The sequence below is a fragment of the Panicum virgatum genome, chromosome 8N (assembly GCF_016808335.1).
Source record: "Panicum virgatum strain AP13 chromosome 8N, P.virgatum_v5, whole genome shotgun sequence".
NCBI lineage: Eukaryota > Viridiplantae > Streptophyta > Magnoliopsida > Poales > Poaceae > Panicum > Panicum virgatum.
Window position 1 is genome coordinate 37,882,236 of NC_053152.1, and position 12,295 is coordinate 37,894,530.

At 43.0% G+C, this 12,295-nt stretch overlaps 2 protein-coding genes across 3 annotated transcripts; one reads left to right on the forward strand and one right to left on the reverse strand.

Annotated features, from left to right (window-relative positions):
• The first annotated feature begins 351 nt into the window (after positions 1 to 351).
• On the forward strand, positions 352 to 2,688 carry LOC120685992 (UPF0481 protein At3g47200-like). The gene is made up of 2 exons (XM_039968143.1): positions 352 to 1,211; positions 1,716 to 2,688. Exons 1-2 carry the CDS (start codon positions 606 to 608, stop codon positions 2,475 to 2,477), a joined length of 1,368 nt encoding a protein of 455 aa, XP_039824077.1. The 5' UTR covers positions 352 to 605; the 3' UTR covers positions 2,478 to 2,688.
• Positions 2,689 to 2,836: 148 nt separating this feature from the next.
• Positions 2,837 to 9,497, reverse strand: LOC120685991 (heparan-alpha-glucosaminide N-acetyltransferase-like). 2 transcript variants are annotated; one of them, XM_039968142.1, is made up of 13 exons: positions 9,229 to 9,497; positions 6,292 to 6,429; positions 6,092 to 6,173; positions 5,890 to 5,966; positions 5,617 to 5,729; positions 5,381 to 5,492; positions 5,092 to 5,235; positions 4,859 to 4,950; positions 4,706 to 4,772; positions 4,232 to 4,310; positions 3,699 to 3,790; positions 3,234 to 3,377; positions 2,837 to 3,127 (listed from the first exon to the last, which is right to left on the reverse strand). In XM_039968142.1, exons 1-13 carry the CDS (start codon positions 9,436 to 9,438, stop codon positions 3,101 to 3,103), a joined length of 1,377 nt encoding a protein of 458 aa, XP_039824076.1. In that variant the 5' UTR covers positions 9,439 to 9,497; the 3' UTR covers positions 2,837 to 3,100. The 2 variants fall into 2 exon arrangements, with proteins under 2 accessions (XP_039824076.1, XP_039824075.1); XM_039968141.1 differs by having other exon boundaries at positions 3,110 to 3,377; positions 5,119 to 5,235.
• Between the last annotated feature and the right edge of the window lie 2,798 nt (positions 9,498 to 12,295).

The window sequence follows — 12,295 nt, forward strand, 5'->3', positions numbered from 1 at the left end:
GAGCTTTAGATTAAGTTCGGAGTATTGAGTTGCATGCACCAACCAAACATATATAAGCTGATAGAAAGATATAGGCAGCAGAATTCACTTATATATATTTCAACACTCCCCCTCACGAGTAGGCTTCTTCAAGTCTCAGACGTAGAAATTAGGAATCAGCTGCAATTATTTTATTTAATCGCGCTCGTCAAGATTCGAACTCGAGACCTCTGATATAATACCATATTAAATTGTGTGCACCAACCAATTTAACCCAAAAGCTTAAACTGATTGAAAGAGGTGGACAACTCACTTATACTTCAACACAGGGCTCAATGATCTGAGTTGCCGTGGATTCACATGACAGGCCTCTTTATCGTCCACATAGCACACGCAAGCGGTGGCATGCAACGCAAGCTACCCGATATGCCAATGTGGCTAGCTATTCGCCGTGCCGATATCTTGGACACATACATCTCTATATAAACTTTGAGGTTTCTATAGTCTAGATTAGTGTCTAACCTACCTTCGTGAAAGTCTAGATGAGTAGTAGCTACATATCTAGCTACAGCAGCCGAATCCCAAGTTAACAACTTAACATAGACAACAAATTCCTTGTCGGATCCATGGCTGCGGCCGGCGGCGGCAAGCGGGTATGGGTGGTGGACGTGGAGAAGAAGCTCGGCGAGGCCGACCCGTCGGTGGAGGTGTCGCGGTGGCAGCGCCACTGCATCTACCGCGTGCCGGCGTGCATCAAGGACCTCAAGCCCAAGGCGTACCGGCCGCAGGTGGTGTCGCTGGGCCCCTTCCACCACGGCGACCCCGAGCTGCTCCCCATGGAGGAGCACAAGCGCCGGGCGCTGCGGCACCTGCTGCGCCGGGCCAGGAAGCCGCTGGAGGAGTTCGTGGCCGCCGTCGAGGAGGTCGCCGAGCAGCTGGCGAGCGCGTACCTGGACCTCGGCGCCGAGTGGCGCGACAGCGGCGACGGGAGGGAGCGGTTCCTGGAGATGATGATCGTCGACGGGTGCTTCCTGCTGGAGGTGATGAGGGCCACCAACCTCGACGGGAGCAGGAAGAACGCAGGCGACTACGCGCCCAACGACCCCATCTTCAGCCACCATGGCGTCCTCTACATGGTGCCCTACATCCGCCGCGACATGCTCATGCTCGAGAACCAGCTGCCGCTGCTCCTGCTAGAGAGGCTCGTCGCCGTCGAGACTGCCAAGTCTCCGGTAAATTACAGAGTTTTCTACTCAACATTTTCGACACTGAATGATAGCAAACATTTTTTCAGTAGAGAATGAATGAAGCAAGCAGTTGAAATACGTAAATTTGTTTCATTTTCTAGTAGTGCTCTCTTTATGCTTCGCTTTATCAAGGCATCGAAGCCAAATAAAGCAAAAGCAAAGCTAGATGTAGCATCTTCGATCTTGACTTCTCTTCTTTTCACATGGTATCACACTTGCTTTTAGAGAGAGAGAGATGACTTCATTCTTTCCTGAACCGGAGAGAGAAATATCCTTATGAACCTTACAACAGTTTCACACATACATAGCAGTTCAATTTCTTCTGGGATTGGGAAAAATTTACATGTTTAAGAAGAATAACTTATTGAGTCACCTCTGCATTGGTTTCTTTTGTTGCAACTGAATTATGGTTATTCATCGGTAATTCAGTTACATCTGAATTATAACTAGAACTAACCATAGAAACCGGCCTTTTGCATGTGCACGTAGAATGGCGACGCCATCAACAGGATGGTGCTGAAGTTCCTGTCCCTGTCACCACCGCGGCTGCCGCCGTCCGGTGGCAGCAGCCTGGGTCTCCACGCGCTCGACGTGCACCGCCGGAACATGCTCTACGGTCCCTACCAGGCGCCCCACTGGACCTCGCGCGACGTGCCGGAGGCGGACATCATCCGGTCGGCGGTGGAGCTGTACGAGGCCGGTATCCGGTTCAAGAAGAGCCACTCGGAGAGCCTCCACGACATCCGCTTCCGGCACGGCGTGCTGAGCATGCCGGCGGTGACCGTGGACGACTCCACCGAGTACATGTTCCTGAACATGATGGCGTTCGAGCGGCTGCACGTCGGCGCCGGCAACGACGTGACGGCGTACGTCTTCTTCATGGACAACATCATCGACTCCGCCAAGGACGTGGCGCTGCTGAGCTCCAGGGCCATCATCCAGAACGCCGTCGGCAGCGACAAGGCGGTGGCGAAGCTGTTCAACAGCATCTCCAAGGACGTCGTGCTCGAGCCGGACAGCGCGCTCGACGCCGTGCACCGCGAGGTGAACGCCTACTGCCGGAAGCCCTGGAACATGTGGCGCGCCAACCTCATCCACACCTACTTCCGGAGCCCCTGGGCGTTCATGTCCCTGGCCGCCGCCATCTTCCTCCTCGTCATGACCATCATGCAGACCGTCTACACCGTGCTGCCATACTACCAACAGAACAACGGCAGTGACACCTCGTCTGTGGCGCCAGCTCCGATGTGAACATGGCAATGCTGCTGTTGCATTCGTCTGCTTGTTTGCTGGCACCACATGTACATTGATGCATGATCTGTTTGGGTTTGGTTTAATTTTGCTTTGATTTTCTTGAGGTATATGGTGTGTTGAATGTTGCGGATTTTATTTATTGAGTTTGTGTTGGGTATTTTTGTGTGCCCCTGTTGAGTTGTTTGAATGAAGGTTTGGGATTATGGAAACAATATTGGGGAAAGCGGACTGCAGACCCCCTCAAATAAAATATGAAATGAATAAAGCTACTAATATACTCCCTCAATCCAAAATTATTTGTCATTTTGTCTTTTTTAGATGTATACCTTTTGCTATGTATCTAGATATATATCATATTTAGATGCATATAACAAAATTAATATATCTAGAAAAGACAGAATGATTAATAATTTGGGACGGAGGAAGTACTGAACACGATTGCGTACTAGTTCATATTGCCAATTATAACATTTCCACTAGTATGGGCCCATTCTAATCTTAGCATCTAATCTTAGCATCTGTGTAGGGCTGACTGCTGTTCGAAACTAAAACCAGTGTTGTATGACGTGTTATTGTTATCCTAAAATCATAATAGTCGACAAGAAGGAACGTGGTCATGATCAGCCTCCTATTCCGAAAAATTTCAACTGTACAAAACAAGTGGCACCAATATTTCGTAAGTTAAAACATTATTAGTAGTTCATAATTTGGAATATGGAAGGGAAACGAAAAGGACATGGTCATATGTCTTACAAGGTTGTTCTGTGGTTCCCTCCAATAGAAGCCATGTAGCAGGATTGGGGCGATGTTGCATGCCACTAGAACAAAAATCATGAGGGCATGCTTTCCCACCCACTCCATAGGGAAAAAAGGCTTCTTGTAACCATAAACATCCACCTGAAAATACATATCATGCTGTTGATGGCATCATGAATCCATGTATCACACACTTTTCATCATATCTGGCATGAACTGCAGATTTTCTATTATGTTCATGGAATAGGGACAATCTATTCGAAATCTTTCAGGTTCGTCATACATACATGAACATAAGGGGGGAAATTGTATGTTGAAAAGTTGTTGATACACCATGTCTTCATGCTGATTTGGTTTAATTATTTGCTATCATTTGTTCGCATTCAGGTATCTCTCACAATACTTCATCAAATGGATGGCAGAGCTCAAGTACTTATTAATAAAAAGAAAATTTTCACCAACCAGCAAATAGATTCCTACGAAGAAGAGACCCGCGGTGCCCGTGGTGACGCAGGTGTAGCTCAGACTATACAATGACTTGTTCAAGCGCAGGCCTGCATGTTAATGCAAATGTAGCTGATAATCATATATACTACAAAATAAAATTGCTACTATTCTACGCCTAGGACATAAAATAACTACACAAAAATTTTAGTGGTCGTTATGTAGTACAATTATCCAGGTTCAGTAGTTTAATTTGCGGAACCTTTTCAGTATTACATATGCTAGGCGTAGATATCACACTGTTGTACCCTAGGGTGTATATATGTAGATGGCACTATCACTCAGGGGCTTAGTCAGGAATTTATTTTTTCCATTGTTAGAGGGGGAGGCAGCAGTGCTAATTTATCTATTAATTTGATCAAATTCAAAATTTTCACTGCAAGCCCCCCCCCCCCCCCCCCCCCCCCCCCCTCCGGCTACGCCCCTGACTAACATACAACACAATTGTTGTTATCGCCACAAAATGTTTAGTTAACATATCAATTCATTACCAAACAAGTCAAGCAAGAATCCAAGAATCAGCAAGCTTAGAGATGGAATTGAACACCGCACTATTCTCTCTCCATGCTCCTGTAGTAACAAAATTTAGAGAGGAAATCAGGGAACTGAAAGATAAGTTACATATACATAAAACTGACAACACAATTACAAACTTATCGAGGAATAGGACCATCTTTGCATTTATTGTGATTCTTTCTCAACTATTATTCGAATTGGAATAGTCTTATTACTTCAATGAAATCTTATTATCTTTTTCGACCGAATTAATTATCCTTATTGAGAAACTTAGACTACTAAGTAGAAAGATTTGAAAATCCCTCTACTATTCCAGTAATCTCCTTTCCTCCAATACGTCACTCAACACAATTACAAACTTATCGAGGAATAGCACTAACTCCAATTGAAACAACAAAATATGCAGAGAAATCAACTAAATAGAAAAAATGTAGCCTCTGAATTGGCACCTTGAAGTGCACAATGACATGCCCAATTTGAAGGCCGGTCAAGCAGGTCACAATCGCCATCAGGGAACTACACATCATAAAGAAATACATGAAGTTTATTAGAACCAAAGCAAGTCATTAGAAATTAAGCTACAGTAATAAGCCACTAATTACCTGAGGAGGCCTTCAGGATCAAAGGGAGCTTCACACCATGTGGGAGCGTTTGACGGAAGCGGCCCATTTCGTGGGGAGTTGATGCTGCATTGCTATATATAGTTATGCCCAAAAAATACACATAAGAATGTTAGCTCATCAATAGTATCCTTAATATTCTCAAAGAATAACTAACGCTAATATCTGAATCTGCTGTACTGAAATATGCATAAAAGTCATCGTCTAGGCCGCACTTCATCAACTGCATTTTTTTTGCATACCGCTGTCCTGAGGTAAACGGGGCGTGTGTAGAGACGTTGGATTCCAAGGACATGTCGATCAATCATGCTCATGGCATTGCATCCTGGTCCTGTATCACCCCGGACTCCACATTTCACCTGGATGCAGCAAAAGCTCACAAACAGATTAGGTAACAACACCTTGGAACGAACACAAATTTTCCACGTTTCATCAAAAAAAGAACACAAATTTTCCACAAATAAAAGGATGCAAAATATTTTTTTATATCTATTGGTTTATTACCATAAAGTGCTTCAAAGTGGTGTCTTGAGATGTGACCGCATATTCCCAGTCTGGCACATACATGCCATACAAAAGTGCCGTGTATGTGACCGTGAGAACCAAACCCACAAACCTGTGCAAAGTAAGGAAAAGAATACACAGTGATGCAATGCAAAAATAGTAATTACATGCATTATCTAACCGTCTAACTGACACTTTACTATTTGAATTGTCTGTTAAAGTTGTAGCATGCTTACAGCTGATGATGATATCTTCTAATCAACGTATAGCCACCGGCTCCAATGTCACTTGCACCACCTCTTAGCCATATTTCGCAAAGTGCTGCCGTTAAGTACGCTATTGCAATTCTCTACAGCAAGTGGATACTTTTAATCAGCAAATTTGGGCATTTGCTGGATGCAACTTTCCTTAATATGAGTTTATGACCAATTGGAAATAAAATATAAAAGATTGTATGCAAGGCCGATTCATAGAATGTGGATAGCGAATAGACAGAGCTGTCATGATACCTGAAGTATGCCCATTAACCGTATCTTGCGAATATCAACTCCATAAGTAAGATCATGGATGCTGTGAAAGAAGCCACCTTCAAGAGAAAATATCAAGTCATTCTTGCTTTCAGTGTTTCCTCTGAATGGAAGATGTACATATTGAGCCTCATCCGTACCAATAATCTAAGTAGAGAGATACCAACAACCACCAGTATCATACCTTGCAGTACTAGGCCTAGAAGGAAGAGCTTTGAAGCCCGGATCACAGCCTTCTTGGTTGCCAGCGCTCTGTCAGGCACTCTCTGCAAAATTCATTATAATCTTTTCAACATAGTAGAAAAATATACAGATTTTGTGGTAATAAATTGTTTTCTGTTAAGTACTACCATAATGTTTGCATTGGATCTTTTGTTCGACTACCTTGTATGCAAAGGCCAATGAGACTCCAACGATGAAGAGGAAGAAAGGGAACACAAAATCTGCAAGAGTCACGCCGTCCCAAGGTGAGTGCCTGATGGCAGGAACAAGGCCACCAACATCATCCACAACGACCATAAGCTGTCATTTTTGCACGGTGACCATATATTAAACGAGTTTTATTCAGCAATGAAATATATAAATTAAGGCAAAGATTCCTTCCTGAATTTTGGGTCATTTCATTTAAATGATGGCAATCAAATACGTTTTGGGGAAGATAAATGGATAGGCAGTCATACACTTAGACAGCAATACCCTTCTCTTTTTAATATTGTGCGGAAAAAACATGCAATGGTAGCATCAGTCTTTGATCGAGTACCGCTTAACGTGTCCTTTAGACGAATGTTGACAGGTCACAATCTGAATTTATGGCATGATTTGGTTACTCGCATTAGTCATGTTCAGTTAAATAATAATGTTGATGCCTTCTGTTGGAATTTGACTCAAACCGGTACGTTCACCGTTAGCTCAATGTACAGTGCAATTATTAGCAATGGTAATGTACAGTTTGACAAACATCTGTGGAAATTAAAGATGCCCCTGAAGATTAAAATTTTTATGTGGTACCTAAAAAGAGGTGTTATCCTTACTAAAGATAATTTAATAAGAAGGAACGGGAATGGTAACAAACTGTGCTTCTTTTGCTCTAGTGATGAAACTATTCAACACCTCTTTTTTACCTATCATGTGGCCAAATTCCTTTGGCGAGTTGTACACTATGCCTTTAATTTAAGTCCACCTCAAAGTATTACTTATTTATTTGGTAATTGGCTTAGAAGACTGGGAACCAAGTTAAGAAGAAAACTGCTAACAGGAGCATCTGCTTTATGTTGGGCTATCTGGCTTAGTAGGGATGATATAGTGTTTGACATATCACCATCTAAAATTTATATGCAGGTACTTTACCGGGGCACACACTGGCTCAAGCTATGGGCTCGGCTATAAAGGTGTGATGAAGACAAGGAGGAGCTACAGGAGGTGTGTCGAACCATGGAGGTTTTGGTCATGCATATTTTTGCCAACCATGGATGGAGGTTTAGTAATAGGATTAGCTCTTAATAAGTATCTTCAGCAAACTGTTGGCTGGCTGCAAATTTCCTACTTAGTCTTGTGTGAGTGATCGCAGTCGTATGGGCAGCAAATTTTGTTTTGGCTGTAGCCTCCTCTGGGGGTCAAAGCCGAGTTCTATTTCCATTATAAAAAAAATATAAATTAAGGCCGGTTCAAAAAACAAGTAACAATTCTGTCTGAATCTTGTCTCTACTAGGAAAACTTTTATTTTGATAAAACGAATATTGCAATAATTGTATATACAGATAAACTAATTTCCTACATAATTTTTATAAGATGCTATAATATAATATGTGCATACCAATACGATGAAATAATAAACCCTTTCATTACGCCCAATGTGTCTAATGCGCTTTAGCGCTTGGTAATGTTTGAAAGAACTATCTTTGAACAAAATTATTTGAATAATGATTTTCTAAAAAAAACGAGGGACGACGATGTTGAGACGCCAAGTAAGGCGCAAAGTTCCCATGTCAATTGGGAAATACTCCATAAATGAAAATTTCTGAATATATACTCCACTCCAGGTCAGCCGTGAAGGAACAACAGCTACGGCTTCTGAGGCGTACTCGACCCATCTTATTCTTTTTGTTTACGTGTGTGGATGCCTTAGCTTAGATGATCTCTTTACTGAAAGGATCCTTGTGTCACATCACGCCCGCGTTGCTGATCAGTCATCAGTCAACACGCATGCTACTTCGGCCGTGTTTAGATGCAAAATTCCAAATTCCAAAAATTTTTTCCGGTACCTGCATGGAGACTTAAATCTAGACGAAATAAAAAACGCATTGCGACTGCTGCCTGTAAATCGCGAGACGAATCTAATGAACCTAATTAGGCTGTAATTAGATGCTAAATTGCTACAGTAAACAACCTCTAATGACGGAATGATTAGTCTCATTAGATTCGTCTCGCGATTTACAGACGAGTTATATTTTTGTGATTAGTATATATTTAGTACTTTAAATGCAGAAAGATGACTTTTCAAAATTTTTACACCGCGCAACCAAACATAGCCTTCGTTTATTCAGGACAGGATGGAGCAGTAGTGGCCTGGGGTCGTTGAGGAGTCGCCCAACGCAACAGAAGACCAAAACAAACGACGACACGCGGCCATTGATTTCGTGGACACAATGATGACAACGACACGGCCCTAAAAAGACACAAGTCTCTCCTCGCCTCGGTTTCTAGCTAAGGTCGTTCACACATGCTCGATCAACAAGGACGAAAAAAATCCGGAAGGGGGTCGATCCGGCCGTCCGTTTTCTGATGGCGCACACGGAGCAATTTCTTCTGTTTGTGATGGAGAAGCCGTGGCAGCCGGCGGTCAGCCACCGCGGCAGATTCCTTATCGCTAGCGGTTTCGTTCCCTCTCGAGTCTCGGCAACACTACCAGCATATTCCTCTTAGTACTCTCCTAGTCTCCTTTTTTTTTTTTGATATAGGATCCTAGTCTCCTCTTGGACCCAAGTTAACACCCTATCCATGGCGACTAGCAAGCTACTGGTAGCCCACCAGCTAGTGTGAAAGCATCTAGCCGATAGATGCACATGGCAAATTTCGGTAATTAATGACTAATATGTGTTTTGCATAAAATATTATTTATTAGTAATGTCAAAAGAAGACCCCTTGTATATCATGCGGGCATCCGCATCGTCGTGTGCGGAGAGACCCCAGCCTTCTTGCTTCAGCTCTAACGAGCAGGTGCTTAACCATATCCATGGCGGCCGTCAAAGAACACACATGTGCGCGCGTGCTCGCATATCTTTGGACCAGTAGGAACGTGGAGGGGAGGCTGAGCTTACTGACCACGACGGTGATGCCTCTGAAGACGTCGAGCGAGGCCAGGCGCCCCCGCTGACACCTCGGCCTCAGCATCGTCGTCGCCGGTGCCGGTGCGATCGCCGTGCCACCAGCCTCGACGTCGTCGCGGTGGCCCTCGCCACCCTCATTTGGGCCCGGTGCCGAACAGCCGTCGTCGGCGCCAGCGGGGAAGTCGACACTCTTCGCCGGTGCCATGGACGCCTAGAGCTCTCTCTCGATTGCGGCAGGTTTCCGTGGCGAGAAGGAACTCGACCCTGTGGCCTGTGCCGTGTATTTATACTGTGCTGGCCGGCAGTGCCGCGGCCCTGGCTCACCTGTGCAGCCGCCTGCAGGGAAATGGAACGTACGCGGCCGGCGGCTTTGCTGTCGCCGTCGACGAATCCGTGACGCGCACGGGCACGGCCAATCGGCCATCACCACATTTAGCAAGGGCAGCTGAGTCGACCGACCCTGGTGGGGCCACACATGCTAAATCTGGTGAAGGATTTATAAATGGCTTTGCAAGTACGGCACAAAAAAAACAGAAAATCACACTATAATTATATGTAACTAGTCTATCAACCCGTGCTTCTGCACGGGCTAATTATAATTAATATCAAATTGAGATTAATAATTATAATTATCTATCTCACGCCTTTTTTATCTATAAATATTCTAACACATACTCTAAAGTATATATTTATCATTATCAGTTACGATAGATTTCATTTTGCATTGCACCTCCATATGTATTCAATAAATGCTTAGTTGAACTATTTGTTTGTGAATTGGTATTCTTATCTCTTCAATCATACATGAATATATGGTAACATATATTGTAGGTAGTATTTTATATAAATAATATATTAATAATAATAGAAATAGCAATTTATAATTTTATATTGGTGCATTTTAATATATTATTATAATTATATAATTTACATTCAGATTTACGAGTAATTTAACTTGTAATAACAATGACATAATTGGATAATATACAAATTTAGGGGTTATTTATATTATTTTTATAATGACATAAGTGGATAATTTACACAAAAATTAGGGGTTACTTTAGAATTTTTTATAATGGCAGAGGTGGGTAATTTAGATACATATTTAGGGGGTTACTTTAGTCTATTTTCATAATGACAGAGGTGGGTAATTTATTAGAAAAAAGATAATAGATCCGATGGTTATTATAATTAGAGTTGTTGGATTGATGGCCGGATGTTTCTGATTTTTGTGAGAATTTATAGGATTTCTCTATTTTTTTTAGAGTGTCCACCTAGGATCCTATGTGGCTTCATGTGGAGGCTCCAAAGGAGCCTCCAATTAGTAATAGTAAGATGTCTCACTTCACGTAGAAGCTTTATGACAAATCAATGCAAGAATAGAGCACTACATATAAAACATATGTGAATTAGCTAGCTTAGAGTCCATCTCAAACATAAGAAAAACAGAGAAAACACAATTAGATGACTCAAATTTATTTGGATCACAGGAAAAACTAAGAGAACATATCAGGTGCAAACCAACCTCCTCGTGCAAACCGTGCAAACTTCAATCTGGGCCGTTGGATTAACATCCAAGAGGCATGGGGGGATTGGGTAAGCTTACAATTAACCGCCCGTCTCTAATCACACTTTTGCAAATTCCCCCTCCCACTCCCCCTGTGCACCCTCTTGGATGTTGATCTGATGGTTTAGATTGAAGTTTGCACGATTTGCACGAAGGGGTTGATTTGCACTTGATATGTTACCAAAATCTAAATGTTTATGGATCCATAATATATTTTGTTTGTCTATGAAGGTTCAGGGACAATGGTATGGTCAAGGATGTTCTCGTGTTGGGCCGAAATAGCTATTGAAAGGCACCGAAAACATTATTAAAGCTTATAAGTCATAACTCTAATGGCCCAAAACTTAATATTCCACAATCAGTCATGTTTCTTCATGCTCATTGCATTAAAAGATTTTCAGCACCTATGCCAACGCACGGACAAAATCCTAGTTTAAAAAATTAAACAGTATGTTGAGATAAAAATTTATATTGGTTAAGACTTTCTACATTAATTGTACACACCCATATCTACAAAACCTATATAGTTGGTCCCCACTAGAGATTTCTCTCAATATGCAAGCCGTCAACCTCAGCAATGCACTATCACATGCAATTAAAACTATGTCACCATTCATCATATCACCATGCATTACTTGAACCAACACACAAAACTTCTTCCCACTAACATTATACACCACTACTCAGCAATCAAAAGTCTCATCTCCCACTCCCGTTAATATCCAGCAATCAAAAATCATCTCCCAGTCACGTTAATATCATTTTATCATGTCACCATGCATTACTCAAATCAACACACAAAATTGCTTCTCACTAACATTATATACCACTACTAAGCAATCAAAAGTCATCTTAATGGCGTTATTGTCCTTTCAATTCCTCTCCAGCATAGTATATATGCCACTCGCTCACCCCTACAAGCAACACATTGTTCACTGTCAGAAAAAATTAAGCAGTGCATCCAGCTTGCTCCGACAAGTATGAAGAGCTAGCTCCTCCAGATCGGCTATGACTTCGCGGAACTGGTGGCAGCGCACGACAGCTCCATGGAGCTGGTGCAGAGCTCAGCACCGACGGGCGACCCGTGAGTTGCCTCTCTCTCGGAAGCCGTCCAACAAGACGGCAGCGGCCAATTGCAGCAACTCGCCGTCGTTGTCCTTTATCGTGGCGCCCAAAGCCACTGAGAAGGCGTCGACACTGATCAGAAGAGGAGTGCGCGAACGGGCACGTGAGCCGTGCCGTGTACAAGCAGGATATGATGGAGGCGTGGGTGGTGGTGGGGTCTGGTGGTGGTGTCCACGGCGTGACAGTGCTCCCCTCTGGCGAGAGCGACAACTGGCTCACCAACGAGACCTCCGTGGAGAAACGCATATGCATATTGGTTTTTCTTCAGGTTGCCATCCCTTCGTAGATAACTAAGACTGTCTCTATGTGTTAAGCAACATATATCTATTTTCTATGTATACATTAATTATATTTTATTAATTTCATCCAC